At 58.5% G+C, this 18,902-nt stretch overlaps 1 protein-coding gene across 4 annotated transcripts in view; it reads left to right on the forward strand.

The window, feature by feature from the left end:
* Positions 1 to 18,902, forward strand: part of BICRA (BRD4 interacting chromatin remodeling complex associated protein) — a 77,760-nt gene that overhangs the window by 38,676 nt on the left and 20,182 nt on the right. For all 4 annotated transcript variants that reach the window (XM_070558065.1, XM_070558064.1, XM_070558067.1 and 1 more), the window contains exons 2-5: positions 14,719 to 14,819; positions 16,511 to 16,556; positions 16,640 to 16,682; positions 18,638 to 18,703. In XM_070558065.1, the coding sequence (XP_070414166.1) occupies positions 16,516 to 16,556; positions 16,640 to 16,682; positions 18,638 to 18,703 (150 nt within the window). In that variant the 5' untranslated portion in view covers positions 14,719 to 14,819; positions 16,511 to 16,515. The remainder of the gene's footprint in view (positions 1 to 14,718; positions 14,820 to 16,510; positions 16,557 to 16,639; positions 16,683 to 18,637; positions 18,704 to 18,902) is intronic.

Genomic DNA, 18,902 nt, shown 5'->3' on the forward strand with positions numbered 1-18,902 from the left:
CCGCTCCGCTGTCCACGGGGTCCTAGGAGTCGGGATCGGCCCCGTGGCGCTCGCGACAACAGTCTATCTAGAACATTCTCATTCGCCCAAAAGGAACGCCATCCCCATTGGGCAGTCGCTCCTCCTTCCGCCGCCCGCCGGCCCCTGGCGCCCGCTCCCCTGCTCCTGTCTCTGCATTTACTTTTCTGGACGTTTTGTATAAATGGAATCGTGTCTGTAGTTGATTCTCTTTAATCTTTCTGTTTCTTGCCGAGCACTTTTTTATGTCCCGTTTCTTTTGTGAAGATGAGTCAAGTTAAATCGAGAACATGACCCCGAAGATGAGTCAAGTTAAATCGAGAACATGACCCCTTTTCCCCTCATCCCCTGGCCCCGTCGCCTCCCCCCTGGGTCCCTCCCTCCTGCGTCCATCCTCCTCTCCGATGGGGCAGAACCCCCGAGACCCCCCCGGTTCTGGACCCTCAGCAGCAACCCGGGCCCCTGCTGCCCTCGCTCCCTATCTGACCCGCCTCCCTGGCCCCCTTCCCCTCCGGTCCCCACTGCCCTGCCAGGAGGAAGCTCGGTGTCCCAGGGTCATCGAGGTCAGCCTGTTCTGGAAGGCGGCCACTCTGATGGGAGGTTGGGCAGAACTGAAAGGCGTGTGCTCAACCCGGGGCGAAGTATGTTTCTGCTGTGGAAGGTTGGGGAGGAAGGTTGACTCAACGCCAGCAGGTGCTCAGGTTTCTTTTTTTAGCTTTTTTTTTTTTTTGGTGAGGAAGATTGGCCCTGAGCTCACATCTGTGCCAATCCTCCTCTATTCTGTTTATGGGACGCCGCCACAGCATGGCTGCTGAGCGGTGCCGCGTCCACACCCAGGCCACCGAAGTGGAGTGCGAACTTAACCGCTGCGCCACTGGGCTGGCCCCAATAAATATATTTTTTTAATTTACTTTTCGGAATGGTTAATGTATTCACGTGGCTGAAAAAAACCAAAAAATATTTTGAAAAATCTACGACGAGAGGTCCCCTGCCATCCTTGTTCCCACCTGCCAGATCCCCCTAGTCGGTGTGTCTAATGCCGGATCCACCCTTCTCGAGGTCCTGTAGACGCAACAAAGGCATTTGCAGTGTGTGTTCCCATTTCTCCTCCACCCTCTTTGTAAGCCGACGGTAACATTTAGACACACTGTTGCGTCGCACTTCTCCACGGAGTCCTCAGCTGGGAGATCCTCCACATCAGCGTGTAAAGAGCACCTTTGTTCTTTTTTTAATAACATCTTTATTGACATATAATTCACACACCATAAAATCCACATACCATAAAATTTGTCTATCTGAAGTGTATAATTCAATGATCTTTCGTAGTCACAGAGTTGTGCAACCATCACCACTATCTAGTTGCAGAACATTTTCCTCACACAAAGAAGAAACTCTGTGCCCGTGAGTAGCCACTTTGAATTCCTTCCTCCCCCAGCCCCCCGCAACCACTCATCTGCTTTCTTTTTCTTTCTTTCTTTTTTTTTTTTGCTGAGGAAGACTGGCCCTGAGCTAACATCCGTGCCCATCTTCCTCTACTTTCTATGTGGGACGCCTACCACAGCATGGCTTGCCAAGCAGTGCCATGTCCACACCCGGGATCTGAACCGGTGAACCCTGGGCCGCCGAAGCAGAACGTGCGCACTTAACCACTGCGCCACCAGGCTGGTGCCAAATGTGTTCTAATCTTGATAGATGTTCTTCCTAGGCAGTCGGTTCTCATTATTCTGTCATGCCATATTTGTGAATTCATCTCCCTGCTAAAACTTCTTTGTCACCCCCAAATCAGGGCTCGCAGTGCCATCCCGGTCATTCGTGGATGCGTGCAGAGCGCGTGAAGAATCTGAGCTGCCCTCTGTGCTGCTGCCCGTGAGGTCAAACCAGGCGACCCTCTGCCTACTCATTTCATCCTGGGAATGAGTGTCTTTCCCCTGGTCTTAGTGCCACGTTGTTCACATTTTTGTGCTTTTTATGGGGGTTTTATCTGTTTAAAAGGCCCCCCAAGGGGCCGGCCTGGTGGCGCAGCAGTTAAGTGTGCACATTCGGCTTCTGCGGCCTGGGGTTTGCGGGTTCGGATCCTGGGTGTGGACATGGCACCACTTGGTAAGCCATGCTGTGGTAGGCGTACCACGTATAAAGTAGAGGAAGATGGGTGTGATGTTATCTGAGGGCCAGTCTTCCTCAGCAAAAAGAGGAGGATTGGCGGCAGATGTTTGCTCAGGACTAATCTTCCAAAAACAAAAAAGAAAATGTCGCGACCAGAGGCTCATAGGCAGCTCTAATCCCCCAGGAGCAGTGATTCGTTATTCCCTAATTCAGCGTTCGCGGCAGCTCTATAGAACGCAACTACTGCAAATAACAAGGATCAATCGATCATGTAGATTTTTGTTTTCCCCGCTCGCGCTGGGCTCTCCTGGGGTCTGTTCATGTCCCATAACGATGCTCGGGTCTTGGGCGCCCAGCCTGAGGAGTTTTGACAACATTACCGACGTCATCACCTCTCGGATCCAGACGCGGAACGTGTCCATCATCCCGGCAGAGTCCGTGTGCTCCCTCCTAGTCAGCGCTCAGCTCCCTCCCGCTTCCCTCCTCCCACCCCCTGAGGCAGCCACCCCTCTGGTTTTTTTCCATTGGTTTCACCGGAACTTTCCATACAGGCGATCGCACGGCGGGTGGTCTCTTGCGTGTTTTCCTTTGCTGGCCTGACGCCTTGGAGAGGAAATCCATGTTGCGTGGAGCAGCAGCTTATTCCCTTTCATGGTTGAGCTGAGTTCCATCATGTGGCTGTAACACAATTTCTTTGCCAATTTACTAGTTGCTGGACATCAGCGCTCTTTCCAATTTGGGGTTTTGGGAATAAAGCCGATGTGAAAGTTTTTGTACAAAAGGCTTACTTTTCACTTCTGTTAAGTCAATACCTTGGAGTGGAATTGCTGGCTCATGGAGTAGGTGCATGTTTAACCTTATTTATCCAGGTTTTTCATTCTCTTCTGGAACAAGGCATCTAGTAGAAGGCCATTCTAGGGGCGTTCAGCAGTACAGTGTTGCCGGGCCACTGGGTCTGTGTCTCTTGGATTCTCTTGACTTTCCCCCTCAGGAGTGCAAAATGGCTGCTGTGGCACCGGCCATTGTCACCATGCTTCACATCAGTCTTGCAAGCAGGAGCAACTAATCCTCCCAGTGTAAGACTCTGTCTTTTTATCCAAATGTAAAAATCTTTCCCATGTCCACATTTAGCTGCAAAAGGAGGCTGAGAAAGGAAGTTTCTGGCAAAGGGGTGAGAACGTACAGTCATTACGATTCATCCTCTTGGGTGATAACCTTGCCGAATGAAACCAAATCTGAGTTCTCTTGACCCGAAAGTCAGGCTGGGAGGAGCCCGTTGGACCCTGGGCGACTTCCTCAGCCCTCCTGAGCCCCCGAGAGGAGGACCCTGTGACGCTGGCTGGGGACGGGCGGCTTGTGTTTGACGAGAGAGCGAGAGCCCCAGAAGGAAAGCAGAGGAGCCGGAAGCTTCTAGAGCAGCGATTCTCCAAGTGTGGTGGGTGCACCGGCAGCCTCAGTGTCCCCTGCCCCCAGGACCTCGTTCCAGATGCAGATGCCTGGGCCTCCAGCCCTCGGAGTCTGAAATCCGGTCTCCGTCTGACGAGCCCGAGCCCTCGGGGGGATCCTGGCGCCGGCTCAGCCAGGGGCCCAGGGGTGAGTGTGGCTGTCGATCCCCTTGCTCTTTGCGCTGTGTTGTCCCGACCCAGAGCTTTCTGTGCCACCTGGTGCCCGGGAGGCCGTGTCCGGGCCGCGTCGTCACTGCTCTTGTTCCCTTCACCGCCATGGCTGTCTCACTCTTCTCCGAGTCTCCCTGTGGTTTACAAACCCGCGTTAAAAAAACCCCAAACCCTGAGGGACCCGATTTTCCCGCTTAGCCCGCAGCGTGACGGCTGCGTTGAGGACAGCGGGGAACCACAAAACGTGAGAGAATGCGCCAGACATTCCCAGGGTGGAGCCACCTGCACAACTGAGGCTCGTAGGAGCTGGACGCTGTCGCCTTATGAGCGATGCAAGTTTATAGGGCGCGTTTTTATGTCGCAAAGCTGATTCGGTGATTTTAGAACTCTGAAGGTCACTGGAAATAAAGATGGCATGGATTGGAATTCTCTTCAAATTGCACTTTATCTTCCCCAAAAGGGGTGGGAGTGGGTGGGGAGTCAACATTTTTTCCCTGTTTTCCTTTTCTTTGACATGGACATAGCATGCCAGTGGCCATATATTCAGGGTGCACCTAGCTCTTCCGGGCCTTTGCATGGAATCGAGAAAGCAGCCTCCTCTGAGGGCGCAGTCCCAGAGTGTCCTTTGTGTGAATTAGGAGAAGCGAGTCCTTTCTCCAAGTGGACGTTGCCCTTCTCTGGGGTCTCGCTCTTGGGAGCAGAGCCTGGGCTGGATTTGAGGCCCTGCTCGTCTGCATTATTGGATCGCTTTGTGCAGTGCACAACCTGTGCAACTGTACGTGGTGGTTGGTATATATATTACATACCCAGGACAGAGTCCACGTGTCTATCTTATAAATTTACGTGCTGTATTAGTTACCTGTGGCTGCCGTAACAAATACAACAAACGTGGTGGCTTAAAATAATAAAAATTTATTCTCTCACAATTCTGGAGGCCAGAAGTCCAAAATCGAGGTGTTGGCCAGGGCCTCCTGGGCACTTGGAGTCGTGCTGTCTCTGGAGGCCCTCGGGACGAATCCTCCTTTGCCTCTCCCAGCTTCTGGTGGCTCCAGGCGTCCCTTGGCCTGTGGCCGCATCGCTCCTGTCTCCGTCTGCGTTGTCACACGGCCCTCTCTCCTTTGCATCCTCTCTCCTGTCCCCTTAAAGGCCCCTGGTCATTGGATTTAGGGTCCCCCCCATCCCCCGGGTAATTCAGGCTGATCTCGCCCCGAGATCCTTAATGACATCCGCCAAGACCCTTTGTCTCCAGATCAGGAATGCCTCCCCGTTCCGGGTGGCGGACGTCCCTTTTCATCTGTGGCGGGGCCACCATTCGTCACCCTACAGACGCCTCGGTCATGCATCATGAGAGCGGGACTTCTAGCCCGCGGTGCGTCGCATCCGTGGTGGGAAGGCGTCGCCCGGTTGGCGGGTGGGAAATGAACTCACTTCTGCGTGGCGGGTCAGGGCGGCGTGAGGGGAGGGGACCCGCGTGGCTCCCGGAGGAAGGTGGGGATGCGCAGGAGGCAGCGCTGGGCTGGGGTCGGGGGCACGGCCGTGTGGTTCCCGGGAGCCGCTCAGCCTGGGTTCCGGTCCCGGCTCTGCCGTCCTGCTGACGGGGTGACCTCGGGCGAGTTCCCGAGCCGCTTGGTCTGCCTCAGTTTCCCCGGCTATGGGACGGTGTGGGGATGGTGCACCTGCCGCAGAGCGTGTGTGTGGGGATGAAGGGACGGGGGACGGGGCCCTCGGAGCCGCCCCGACCCCTAGTGAGGGCTCAGCAAACCTTGGCTGTCGGGACGAAGAGGACGAGGAAGCAGGAGGTGGTGGCAGCTGAGGGCGTCGGGGACAGAGCCGGGCCGCCTCAGACGGACGGCCTTCCAAACTCCAGCCGTCTGGGGATCGGTCTTGTGGTTGGGCCGGTCAGCCAGTGGCCAGCGAGGAAGGGGGTTGGTGTGGAGGAGCAGAGACCAAGGGAGCTTGGCCAGGAGGAGGCAGGCTTTATGTGGTCGCTTGTTTGAATTTTTTTTTTTTTTTTTTGCTGAGGAAGATTGGCCCTGAGCTAACATCTGTGCCCGTCTTCCTCTATTTTGTATGTGGGACGCTGCTGCTGCATGGCTTGATGAGCGCTGTGTAGGTCAGCACCTGGGATCCGAACCTGCAAACCCTGGGCCTCCGAAGCCGAGCATGCGAACTTAACTGCTCTGCCCCCAGGCTGGCCCCCTGGTTGATGTTTTTGCCGGTGGACCTGAGCTCCGTGGCGGTTGACATCCGTGCTGCTGTATCTCGGCGCCCGGCCTGGGACCAGGATGCAGGAGGTGCTGAGCGACCCTTGCCAGTCGGTGGCTGACGGGTGGATGTAGCGACGACATTCAAAATTCAGAGCGAGCCATAGAGCAGGGCCCCAGTCAGGTGGTGCCCGGCGTGGTGCAGACAGGTCCTGTGGGCCCCCCGTTGTGCCGGTCGCTGGGGCGTGGGGTGTCCCCTGAGGTTGAGAGCGGCAGGTGGGGCGCTGGGGGGCTTGGCGTGGCCTTGATCCCCCATCAGTGAGGGAGGGGGGCGTCAGCGGGGAGCAAGCTGGGTGTGGCCTGCGGGGTGGGGGTGGCGGGAAAGAGAAAGGGGCGCGGCCTGGGTTTGGGCAGGAATCCTGGGTGCGGAGACGAGGCGGGAGTCGGGACACTGGGGCGAGTCAGAGTATGAGGCCGAGGGGGCTCCGTTGTCTCGGGGGTGGCGCTGCGTCCGTCGGCTGCGGCCGCGTAACCGATGACCCCAAACTTAGAGGCTGTTGCTGGTTGACAAGTTGCCCCCAAGTGTCGCCGATTCAAGGAGCGATTGTGGGACGCTCGTGGGTTTGGTGGGTCGAGAATTGGGTCTCTGTTGCACAGAGTCTGGGGTCTCGGCGGGGCCAGCCCGGGGGCTGCAGGCTCGTCACACCCGTGCTGGGCCCCTGGGCCGGGATGACTCGGAGCCGGGGTACCCGCCAGAGCCCCTCTTGCCGTGTGGCCTGGAGTCGGCCCTGATTGGAGTCCTCACAGACTCCCCTCGACGCCAGGCGCGGAGCGAGACCGCATGCTGGAAGGTCACGGGGGCCGGGAGACGTTGTCACGGCCGGATTTGGGGAAGGCCGTGCGCCACAGTGCGTTGGAACAGACACATCGTCCTCGTGGTCGGAGTTTGGGTGCAGCCGGTGCGTCTGGTCCTGGCCGGGGGTCAGTGGTCGGCCGTCGGTCAGCCCCGTGGCTCTGCTCCGAGGGCTCGGCTGGCTGTGAGCGGGACGATGGAGGTGACGTGCACATGCCTCTCACCTTCCAATGGGCCGGCCCGGGGCTTCCTCACACGGCAGCCAGGCAGAGCGGAAGCGTAGCTCAGACACACACAACGTCACTTCCGCCACCTTCCGCTGGCCAGGGCAAGTCAGAAGGCCGGCCCGGGTTCAAGAGGTGGGGTGGCAGACCCCATGTCTGGATGGGAGGAGCTGCAAAGAGTGTGGGACCAGGGGGAGAATTTCTGTCCACTTTTGTGATCGACCGCAGTGGTCTTTTTTCCAGATCCCCTTCCCGTCAGCCGCCTCCCGTCTTGCTGGGCCTCTCTTCTCCTTCATGGACCCCTGGGAGGCTGTGAGGGTCCTTGCCATGGGTTGCAAAGGTATCTAGACACGCAAGCTCATTGTTGTCCAGTTGCGTTTGCCTGCAAAATAATAGAAAACCTAACAGTGGCTTAAACTGTAAGGATTAAGAAGTCGGGGGCAGGCAGCCCAGAATGAGTTGGTAAGAACCCAACCCTTTTTCTCTCCTTTCAACACTCGGCCTCTGCAAGTGGGCTTGTCTGCCTCGTGTTTGTTGCCTCATGGTTGCAAAATGGCTGTCACAGCCCCAGCCATCGCAACTGTATTCAAAGCTGGAAGTGGGCAGCAAAAGACTTTCTCCCAGAGAAGCTCCGTCCTGATATTCTGGAAGGAAAACTTTCTCAAAGTCCCCTACCATCTCCCCCGAAAATGTCCTTGAGCAGAACCCAAGTCTGTACCCTTTGGGTTTTGCTATATGCAGAACTGTGGCTCCCTCGCTGCAAGGAAGCCTGGGTATGTGAACTTCTGCTGAAGGGGACAGGAGAGCCGCTGGCTCAGTCCCATTGTTTCAAAGCCATCTTGACCACAACCCACAGCGGGAAATGAGGCTGTGTGCAGACCGCCCCCCCCCCGCCGTTGAGACCAGCTTCACGATCCGATGCTGACGCTCACCCTGCCCGATGCCTTGTACTGTCTTCCATCCGCTTTCGTTCCACGTTTCTATACTGTTTAATGTGGAAAATAACAATTCTGGTCACACCCCGCTAATTTGATTTCACAACCCTCCCAGGCGTGACCCGTGGCTGGAAAGAGCCTGACTCACACGGCCTGTGTTTACAACGCGGAGTCGGCCCGTCGGGCTCTGAGCGAGGCGGGAGGAGGCTGGGGCGAGGGGGGGGACCCGAAAAAGCCACAGCAGCCTTTCCGCCTCGTGTCCTCGTCCTGGCGTGTCCCCCTCCCCCAGGGACCCGGCTGCCCCGACGTTCGTTTTGATCGCTTGCGAGTCACCCGAGAGTCACTAAGATTCGCGCCGGGAGACGGAGGGGAGGCCGTCGGGGAGGCTCGAGGGGACCCGTGCTTCCCGGCCCGGCGGGCGGGCTGGCGTCCCCGCGGCTCCCGATGACAGCGCAGAACCGCGGCTGCATTACGAGCGCGGGAAGAATGCGCACGGGGTCCTGGAAGGACGCTGTGTCCTTGTGGCGTCAGGGCCGTTCTCTGAGCCGGCTCCGGGTTGCAGGCCTGGCGCTGCCGGCTTTTTATAGCATGGAGGCCGCGAAGGAGGACGAGGAGGAGGGGGCTTCAGGCTCGCGGGGTCTGAGGACGAAGGGTGGCACGGAGCCCCCTGAGGCCCTGTTCCCCAAGCTGGGAAACGGGGGGGCAGCGTTGTTCCTGTGTTCCTGGGAGCGGGAGGACCAATGGGGACAGCGTGGGCACCGGCCTGGGACCCAGGAAGGACCGGGGCGGTGTGAGCGCTTCCAGGTGCATCAGGGATGCGCGGTGACAAGGGACGCCGGATCTCAGTGGCTCACCGTACCCAGCGCTCGCTTCCTGCCACGTGTGTGCCCTTCGCGGGTCGGCTGTGGCCCTGTGCACACATCCCCTCTTTTTTTTTTGAGGAAGATTAGCCCTGAGCTAACTGCTGCCAATCCTCTTCTTCTTCTTCTTTTTTTTTTTGCTGAGGAAGACTGGCCCTGAGCTAACATCCGTGCCCATCTTCCAACGCTTTATATGTGGGACGCCTACCACAGCATGGCTTTTGCCAAGCAGTGCCGTGTCTGCACCCGGGATCTGAACTGGCGAACCCCAGACCGCCAAATCGGAACACGTGTACTTAACCACTGTGTCACCAGGCCGGCCCCTAAAGTATTTTTTTAAGTAAAAACTTTTTATTGTGGCAAATTCCAAATGTGCACCAAATAGCATAGTAAGACGGGGACCCCTCTGCCCACCGACTCCCCAGGCTCCAGCCATCTGTTGTTCTGCAGACCAGCCCCGCCCGCAGCCTCCGGCCCCCAGTGGCAGTCGAGCGCTTGGAATGTGGCCTGGGAACTGTGTGTTCCATTTTCTCTCCTTTTTTCGTGCATTTTTTATTGAAAGCTCTGCTGTCCCTGATTGTCTGTATATTCCATTATTTTATTGCGGTGAAACACACGTAACGTCAAGTCGGCCGCCTTAGCCGCTTTTCCGCTCACGGTCGAGCTGCATAAGTACCTTCACGTCCCCACCACCCGTCTCCAGAACCCCCTTCATCTTGCAGAACTGAAACTCGGCGCCCGTGAGCCCACAGCCCCGCGTCCCCGTGTCCCCCGGCGGCCAGCCGCCTGCCCTCCGTCCCTCTGTACCTCATAAGGGGACTCGTGCAGTGTGTATCTTTTTGGGGACTGGCTCGTTTCACTTAGCGTGATGTCGTCCAGGGTTACCCCTGCTGTAGCCTGTGTCAGAATTTCCTTCCTGGGGCCGGCCTGGTGGCACATTGGTTATGTGTGCATGTTCCACTTCCGTGGCCTGGGGTTCACAGGTTCGGATCCCGGGTGTGGACATGGCACCACTCGGCAAGCCATGCTGTGGTAGGCGTCCCACGTATAAAGTAGAGGAAGACGGGCACGGATGTTAACTCAGGGCCAGTCTTCCTCAGCAAAAAAAAGAAGAAGAATTTCCTTCCTGAGTAATCTTCCCTTGTGCGTAGATGTCTTTCTTACCCCCTCATCCCCCGACGGACCTTTGAATGGCTTCCACCTTTCGGCTCTTGTGAATGATGCCACTGCGAGCGTGAGTGTGCCAATATCTCTTTGAGATCCTGCTTTCAATTCTTTTGTGTCTATACCCGCAAGTGGAACGGCCGGATCCTACAGTCATCCTATTTTTAATTTTTTTGAGGAACTGCGAAACTGTCTTCCCCAGCAGCTGCAGCGTCTTGCGTTCCCACCGGCCGCGCGCGGGGCTCCCAGCTCCTCCACATCCTCAGCAACGCTTCTCTGGTGTTTTGACAGCAGCCGTGCCTGCGGCGGGGGCGGTGGTGTCAGGGGTTTCAGTTGTGTTTCCCTAATGACCAGCGAGGCCGAGCGTCTTGTCGGGCACTTAGGGCCACTCGTGTGTCCTCTCTGGAGAAACATCTATTCAAGTCCTTTGCTCTGATTTCGCTCGATTCACTTCAGCTTAAATGTGCAGACCCGCGTGCGGCTCGTGGCTGTCGTACAGGACAGCACAGATCTGTGTCCCCCCGAACGCCCACACTGGAGTATTTTGCGGTAAGATGCAGACGTTTTATCCTTTCAGCCCTGAAGATTTCAGGAGGCATTTGTAAAAAGTAAGAACTCTAAAGAAAAAAAAAAAAGAACATAATGCCATTATTACACCTTGATTTTTTTTTTTTTTTTGCTGAGGAAGACTGGCCCTGAGCTAACATCTGTGCCTATCTTCCTCTACTTTATATGTGGGACGCCTGCCACAGCATGGCTTGATGAGCGGTGTGTAGGTCCGTGCCTGGGATCTGAACTGGCAAACCCCAGGCCACTGAAGCAGAACGTGTGGACTTAACCACTGCCCCGCCAGGCCTGTCCCTACTCCCTGAATTTTAATCACAATTCTTAGCTTCAAGGAGCCTTTGGTGCCTGGCGGTGTGAAGCTGATGATTCATAAACCTTTCCAGACGTGCTCCAGGGCGACACGTGGCAAACAGCAGGCGGTGGAGGAGCTGGGGTCTGGGGGCTGCTCTCCCCCCCGGCTGTCCTGTGGCCAGAGGACTTTGGCAGTTGTCACCCAAGGTGACGTTCACAATGGCGGTTACCATGATTGCAGCAGCATCAATCACTTAGCAAGCACTTCACGACACGTGAGGATCCCAGGTGTTTGTGAATGACAGCCCTGTGGGGCGGGATGCAGTCTGTTATCCCCATCTTCCAGATGGGGAAACTGAGGCACAGAGGGATACGTAACTGGTCACAGGGCACAGAGCTCCGAAGCGGCAGCCCTAGGATGGGAACCCCGCCCCCGGGCTGCCAAGCCGGCCCTGACCCGTGCCCCACCCCAAGGCCCCAGTGCCTCCAGCAAAGGGCTCCGCTCGTCCAGCTGTGCCCGATGCCCACCCGGGGTGCTCACGGGCCGCCTTTTAATGGCAGCTTCATGGTGTCGCTGCTGCGACTCGGCCGCGTTGCTGCACACGCAGCAGCCCTGGCCCGTCTGCTGGCTGCCGCCCTGTCAGACCCGGGTCCTGAGAGTCAGTGTGAGGCCCGGGGGGCAGAGGCTGTGGCATCTCTGACCTTTTCTCCTCCGCCGGCAATGTGTCGCCGTCCTCGCTGCAGAATCATATCGGTACCAGCACCCATTGTGCGCAAACCACAGGCCAGATCCTTTTCCAAGGGCCTCTCGCCCGCATGGGAAGTTGGGGCTGTGATTATGCCCATTTTACAGGTCAGCACACTGCGGCCCAGAGAGGCAGAGTCAGTCGCCCAAGGTCACCCAGCCTGTGCGTGGCGGAGAAGGATTTGAACGCCTGGCTCCAACCCTAGGACTGTCACCTGGGCCTCCTGACACCAACCCGATGGGAGACATAGATGCCACCCCAGGTGCCCGAACAGGGGGACCCATCTTGGGGGAGCCCCAGGCCTGCCGATCATTGATGTATTCCTCTCTCTTGATTATGGAAACTTTCAAAAATCTACAAAGTACCTAGAACGCGGTGATGAAGCCCCCAGGTACCGATCACACAGCTTCGACAGTTGTCAACATTTAGCCTTTCTGTTTCAGAGTGTGACACCCCCTCTCCCCCACCGCTCGAAGATGAGGATTTAATTTTTAGGGTTTTTTTTTTTCCCCCTGAGGAAGATTAGCCCTGAGCTAACATCTGCCGCCAATCCTCCTCTTTTTGCTGAGGAAGACGGGCCCTGAGCTACATTTTAAATGCTCGTGTAACTGACAGCCCATCTCGATGTAGAACAGTTCCCTCTCCTGGCTTTATTTCTCTGCTGTCACCAGCGGAACGAAAACACACAAATCAAAGCTTCTCACGGAGGAGTCTGGAGCCACCCGCTGGACGTCCACTGCGGACCCCGTTGGAGAAGCCTGTCCAGGAAGCAGCCCCTCCCGGCTCTCGTTCTGCGGGTCCAGAGTTTGCAGGGCTGGGGCCACCACCCCGACACTGAAGGCAGGAGGAGCGGAGAACCAGCCGGAAGCTGGCTGCCCTCTCAGAGCCGCCCTCCAGGCCGGGAGCTCTGGGCACCTGGGTCCTGGATGGGACGGGAGACCACGTTCCCCGGTGTTGTGACAGAGGCTTTCGAGCTCTTTCCAGGGCCCGGGGCTCGAGAGGAAGAGGAAGCCGCTTGATGCTCCCAGTTCCTCCTCCCTGTTTCGTGCCGCTCTCTTCATCGCTTTTTGCAATCTGAACTATTCCAAGCATTTATAATATGATAACAAAGGCCTGCATGCCGTCACCCAGCTTCATCTGGACATTTTTACCATATTTGCTTCAGATTTTGAAAGAGGAACGATATAGGGTCTGGCCCCGTGGCCGAGCGGTTAAAGTTCTGTGTGCTCTGCTTTGGCGGCCCAGGTTCAAGGGTTCGGATCCCAGGTGTGGACCTACATACCGCTCACCAAGCCATGCTGTGGAGGCATCCTGCATAGAAAAAGCAGAGGAAGGTGGGCACAGGTGTTAGCTCAGGGCGAATCTTCCTCACCAAAAAAAAAAAAAAGAGGAACAATATAATGAGAGGACCTTGTGTGTGGGATGGTGGTTAAGGGTGGGGATTCTGGGGTTACCCTGCCTTGGCTCAGATCCCGGCCTGGCCACTCACCAGCTGAGGGAACTTGGGCATGTTGCTAGCCATTCTGAGCCTCAGTTTCCTCATCTGCAGAGTGGGGCTAATAAAAGTACCTGCCTTATGGGGATTTAGAGAAAGTGAGATGGGTTAACACGTGTAGAGTGGTTAAAACCAGTGGCCGGCACACAGTGGGCCTGCGGTCTGTGTGACGCATCGTTATCCTCATTGTGGTCCATCCTCGTCCTTTGCGGATTCCGTATTTGCGGGTTCGCGTACTCGCTAACATTCGTAACCCGGAAATCGGCAGCCCCAGTGCTGTCCTGGCCGCCCGCGGAAGCGAGCAGCGCGGAGGAAAGTCGGAGTCGTCCGGAGCTCACGCTCCCGCCGAGGTTGCCTGGGCGCCGCTCTGCCTTCTCGTCTCGGCTCTCGCGCTGTAAACAAGTGTCCTTTTTGTGGCTTCTTTAGGGCCACGTTTTTTGCAGTTTGTGCTTTTTGTTGGTGATTTCACTGTCGTGAATGACTCCCCGCGTGGCCCCCGAGGGCGGCCCGGCGTCCGTACTCGCGGGCAGGGCGTGGTGGTCGGTGGAGGAGATGCGAGGCTTGCGTGAGGCTCCGCTGTCGGCTGTGCGCTCCCCGCGAAAAGGCAACAGTGTCTGCCGGATGATGTCTTTGCGCAGAAAGGGTAACCAAGGGCTGATGGAAATGTCGCCAGAGGCTCTCTGGAGCCTAACGCGGGGTTTCGGTGGCGCGGTGCTCGTCCTGGGGGTTCACGGCGACTTCACAGAACATGGGGACCCGAACAAGGGACAGCGACCGTTATGTTAGATGGAAATGCCAGTAAGTGCTGTGGAATAACGCCATCTCCCACAGGACAGCGTGTGATGTGTGTGCATATCGTGTACGGGACAACGTCTCGTGGTGTTTATGTGGCTTTACACTTGTGTCTGACCTCTGCTTTCCCACTTCCCCGTGAACCTCGTCTCTTCAACCCTTCCCCCTCTCTCTGTCTCTGTCTCTCTCTGAGTCTCTGTCTCCCTTTGTCTCTGTATCTGTGTGTCTCTCTCATCTGTCTCTGTCTCTGTGTGTCTCTGTCTCTCTTGTTCTCTGTCTCTGAGTCTCTGTCTCCCTCTTCCTCTCTGTCTCTCTTTGTCTCTGTATCTATGTGTCTCTCTCCGTCTGTGTCTCTCTGTTCTGTCTCTTTGTCTCTGTCTCTCTCTGTCTCCATCTCTGTCTCTGTCTCTGTCTTTCCATCTCTGTCTCTCTCTGTCTCCATCTCCGTCTCTGTCTCTCTCTGTCTCTGTCTCTCCGTCTCTGTTTCTCTGTCTCTGTCTCTCTGTTTCTCTGCCCCTGTCTCTCTCTGTGTCTCTGTCTCTGTCTCTCTCCATCTCTGTCTCTGTCTCCATCTCTGTCTCTCTCCATCTCTGTCTCTGTCTGTCTCTTTGTCTCTGTCTCTCTGTCTCTCTCCATCTGTCTCTGACTCTGTGTTTCTCTGTCGCTCTGTCTCTCTCTGTCTCTCTGTCTCTCTGTCTCTGTCTCTGTCTCCGTCTCTGTCTCTCTCTGTCTCCGTCTCTGTCTCTCTCCGTCTGTCTCTGTCTCTCTCTGTCTCCGTCTCTGTCTCTCTCTGTGTCTCTGGCTCCGTCTCTCCCCCTCGCTCACAGCCTCTCTCACCCTCTCTCCGCAGCTGGCTCCCGAGAGGACGCTCCCCACGTCCCCGGCTGGGGGCCCCGCGTAGACCTGGAGTGGACGCCCCCTCCTTCCCTTCATGCTTCGTCGGTAGCGCAGGTAAGCGGCGAGCAGCCCCGTTCATGCCACGTGGGGGCCGTTGTCCCTGGCGGAGCCCGGCCACCTCCACCAGCCCCTCCTCTCCCGGGCGCCCGGGTCGCTGGCCATCGCCTCTCGCTCCCCGTCCCCTCCAGAGTGGGCAGCGCCCTGGCTGGCCTCGTCCCCGTGGGCTGGTGGGGAAGCGCAGGGCCCTGAGGGCTGCAGACCTGGCGACCCGAGAAGGAGGAATCGTAGGCGGGGCCGGGAGACGGAGGCAGAGAGAGCGCCGTCCCCACCGCCAAACGCAGCCAGGGCCTTGGGGACGGTCCCCACGGCCAGCTGGGGGAGGGGGCGTGATGCGCGTGTTTCTGTGTGTTGCACGCTCTCCTGTAGACCAGGGCTGTCGACCCCGGGCCCAAGCGTGTGCGTGTGTGCGCGTGTGTGTGTGTGTGTGCACGTGTGTGTGTGTCCCGTGCCTGTTTCTGGCCAGACCGTCTTTCGCTCTCATCACATTCTCCAAGGCCCCGTTCAGGGCAGACCCTTGCCCGACCACGAGAGGTCACCCGAGACCCTAACCCTTATGTCACAGAGTGGTCGCGGGCGGGGGGAGCTGGGTGGTGGTGAGGAGGTCACGGGCATTAAGAGGATGCTCTTCCAGACTGTGAACCAGCCGAGGGCGCGTGTGTGAGGTTATAGCAGTTTGGGGGCATCCGTGACAGTCACCACATTCTCAGTGAGGTTCAGGACCTCCCCCACCCCCCCCAAAAAAGAGGGTTGGAACTCCATGGCCCTGGGTCTAAGTTGGTGCCTCTGAGGGACCGCGTCCGCTTTCTCGTGGCGTCCTGCCCGCATCCTTGAGGTCAGATGGTGGGGGTGGGTGCGCAAGTATGAGCGCTTCAGTTTCCTCCTCTGAAAACGGGACTGATGACATCCCTTCCCCACGGGGGCCACGCGGACTCACATTTGGGACAGAGCTGGCACAGGGTGCCCCCGACAGGTGTGCGCCATCCTCGTCCTCGTCGTGCCGGCCGGCTCAGCCTGCCTCCTCGGCTCCTCTGACTTGGGGCGCCCGTCCTCCTGGTCCCTCGCCTCACTCCCCTTCCTCGAGAGCCACACTGTGTGCGTCTTCACGGGGGTCCCAGTGCCAGGCCGTGGGGCCCTTCCTGCCGCCTCCACTGCCCCTTCCCTCACCTGCCCATCTGCAGACGCCCCTGCCGCAGTCCACTCGGGGCCAGGCCCTGCGTGCAGCGAGGCAGGACGGCGTGGTGGCAGGAGCACGGGCTCCGGAGCCAGACTGCCTGGGTTCGAGGCCGCCCGGCAGCTGGGAGACGGAGAATGAGGGTCTCTATGCCTGCGTCTGCTCATCTGCAAAGTCGGGGTGGCGGGACCCACCTCTCGGGATACCCTGAGGATGAAATGAGTGACAGGCGTGTGGATCCCTGGCTACGGGGCCTGCGTGTGATCGGGGCTCACGAGGGCTCGGTTGATGTCATCGTCCTCGGAGGCCAGGGAAAGGCAGCCGTCCCTGGTCAGGAGGCTCCTGGTGGGGAGCTGCTCCCCACCCCCACCCCCGCCCACAGACTCGGGGGAACAGAAAGCTGACCCCTCCAGGGCCTTGGCCCCCAGGAATGGCCCTTGAGGGGGAGGGCCCTGGCCCACGGCCGACGTCTAACCTGGTCTCCCTTGCCCTCCCCCCGCCCGGCCCCGTCCAGTGGCGATGGATGATGAGGATGGGAGATGCTTACTGGACGTGATTTGGTGAGTAACGGGTTCCCCCCCTGACCCCCGCCCCCCACCCCCGCCCCGCACCTCCTCAGTGTCTCCCCTCTTCTCTCTTTCAGTGACCCTCAGGCCCTCAACGACTTCCTACATGGATCCGAGAAGGTGAGAGCCGAGGCCGGGCGTGGGGGTGTGGAGTTGGGAGCTGGGAGGCATGTCCCCCAATTCCGTAGGCATCTGCCCCCTGCCTTCTGTGAGCCGAACGTTGGGGTTACGGCGGGGGGCGGGGGCAGGGGGTGGCACAGAACTGATGGCAGATCCCTGCCCTCACACCACTCGCGGTTTCCCGGTAAATAATGCGGCCGGTAACTGATTCAGGTGACAGCGGAAAGCCCCGTGCAGAGTACAGTGAGCAATGATAACGTCACTCGCACAACAAAAACGGCTGAAAAGAAAAAGACTGGGTGGGGGCAGGGGCTCCTAAGACCCTCTCCTTGTGGTCTGAGTGGGTCACTCTAAGGAGGTGACATTGAAGGTGAACCTGACGGATCAAAGGGAGGTGCTCCGGGCAGGGCGAGAGCGTGGCACGTTCGAGGAACAGAAAGAAGGCCGATGGGCCGGACTGAAGGGGAAACGCGTAGGTGGGAGACTGGAGTGGACGCGGGTCACCAGGTCGTCCTGGGCCTAGAAGCCCCTGATGGAGGAGTTCAGGTTTTATCCTGAGCGCGACAGGTGGCTCTGCTGGGTTCTTAAGCAGGAGAAAGCAACATATGATTTGCACCCCAAAGAATGGGACAGAGCCGGGATGCGTGCAAGTCTGTAGAGTCGAGGGGTGCATCCGCCATCTACGGCCGTCTAACAAATTATCCCAACGCTGAGTGACTCCGGACCTTTGAGAGCGCTCTCACGGTTCCCAAGGGCCGGGTGGGTGTCGTGGCTCGGGGTTCCTCCTGGGGCCGCTGTCATCCTAGGGCTTGTCTGGGGCCGGAGGACGGGCCTCTGCGATGACTCATCCCCTTGGCTGTTGGCTGGCGGCTCGGCACGTGGGCCTCTGTGTGGGGCTGCGTGAGGGTCCCCAAGACACGGTGGCCAGCTTCCCCAGAGCAGGTGGCCCAGAGCTGGGAGGAAGCTCCGTGCTTTTTATGACCGGTCACTTCATCACGTGGTGTCCCCAGGAGCGGGTTGCTAAGCCGGGGTGCCCTCAGAGGCAGGGGACTGGAGCTCCTCTGGTTGGAAGGAGGAGTGTGGGGTGATCTGTGGAGGGGAGGCAAGTGGCGTGGGACGCTGATGGCCGGGGCCACGGGGCGGGCAGCAGAGGAGGTGCGAGGCGCGCGCAGTGGGACCACGCTCTGGGATGCAGAAGCAGCTAGACTCGCTGGCGGCTTCGATGTCGAGGCCGAGGGAGCGTCTGGAATGCCTCCCGGGTTCGGGCCTAAGCGGCTGAGCGGGTTGTGGTACCGTTTTCTGAGTCGAGGCATTTGGGGCGGATTCCAGAAGCCCGAGGGGTCCGTTGGCTGCAGCAGCTGGGGGTTCTGTACCAACAGCAGGAGGAGGGAAGTGGGGGGACCTTGGCCGTGGACACACATTCCGCGGGCACTGACGTGGATGCCAGGCCCTGTTCTAGGTTCTGAAGACGCCCCTGGGAGTCAGACAGGTCCCTGCCCCCCCGGAGACAGGTGCAGGTGCCCGCATGGTGGGGCCTGCTGGGTCTTGGGCTGCATAGAGAAAGGAGTGACTTAGTAAGAGGGGACGGGAGGTGGCTGGGAGGACGTGGCCTATGTGACAGGTCCTGAAGGACGTGTTGCTAAAGAGGACGGGCAAAAGGCAGGGGGCACGGCTTGGGCAGCGGCGTGGAGGTGGGATCCGAGAGGCAGGCATGGCGGGAGAGGCTCGGACTCAGTGTTGGGGCTGCCTAGGGTTTTAAACGGGCTGCCCAGCCCCTTTCTTTGGGCCTCTTTCTCTGGAAGCAGAGTTTCCTGTGCCCCTCGCCCCCTCCCCGCCCCCTACCTCCTCTGTCTTTTTGCTCCCATGTCACCCTGAGCTGGTTTTTGTTCTAAGGCGTGGGGCTGCCCGCTGCCCAGCTGACCTCTGACCTCGGGCTGGGGCGGGTCTCGTTGCAGCTCGACAGTGATGACCTCCTGGATAACCCTGGGGAGGCCCAAAGTGCCTTCTATGAAGGTCCTGGGGTAAGTGGCTCCCGTCATGGCCCAGCTTGCCCGAGGTGGGCGGGGTCCGAGGTAGGGGAGGGGTCCCACTCGTCCCCCACCCCCTGGGCACTTTGCTGGAGGAGGAGAGCAGGGGGCAGTCACTGAGAGCAGCGTGGTGTGGAGGGGGGCCCATGGCTGCTGGACCACCCGGGCTGGGCCCGCAGGCCCCTAGAGAGGG

This window comes from Equus przewalskii, chromosome 9, assembly GCF_037783145.1.
Source record: "Equus przewalskii isolate Varuska chromosome 9, EquPr2, whole genome shotgun sequence".
In the NCBI taxonomy this organism is placed as follows: Eukaryota; Metazoa; Chordata; class Mammalia; order Perissodactyla; family Equidae; genus Equus; species Equus przewalskii.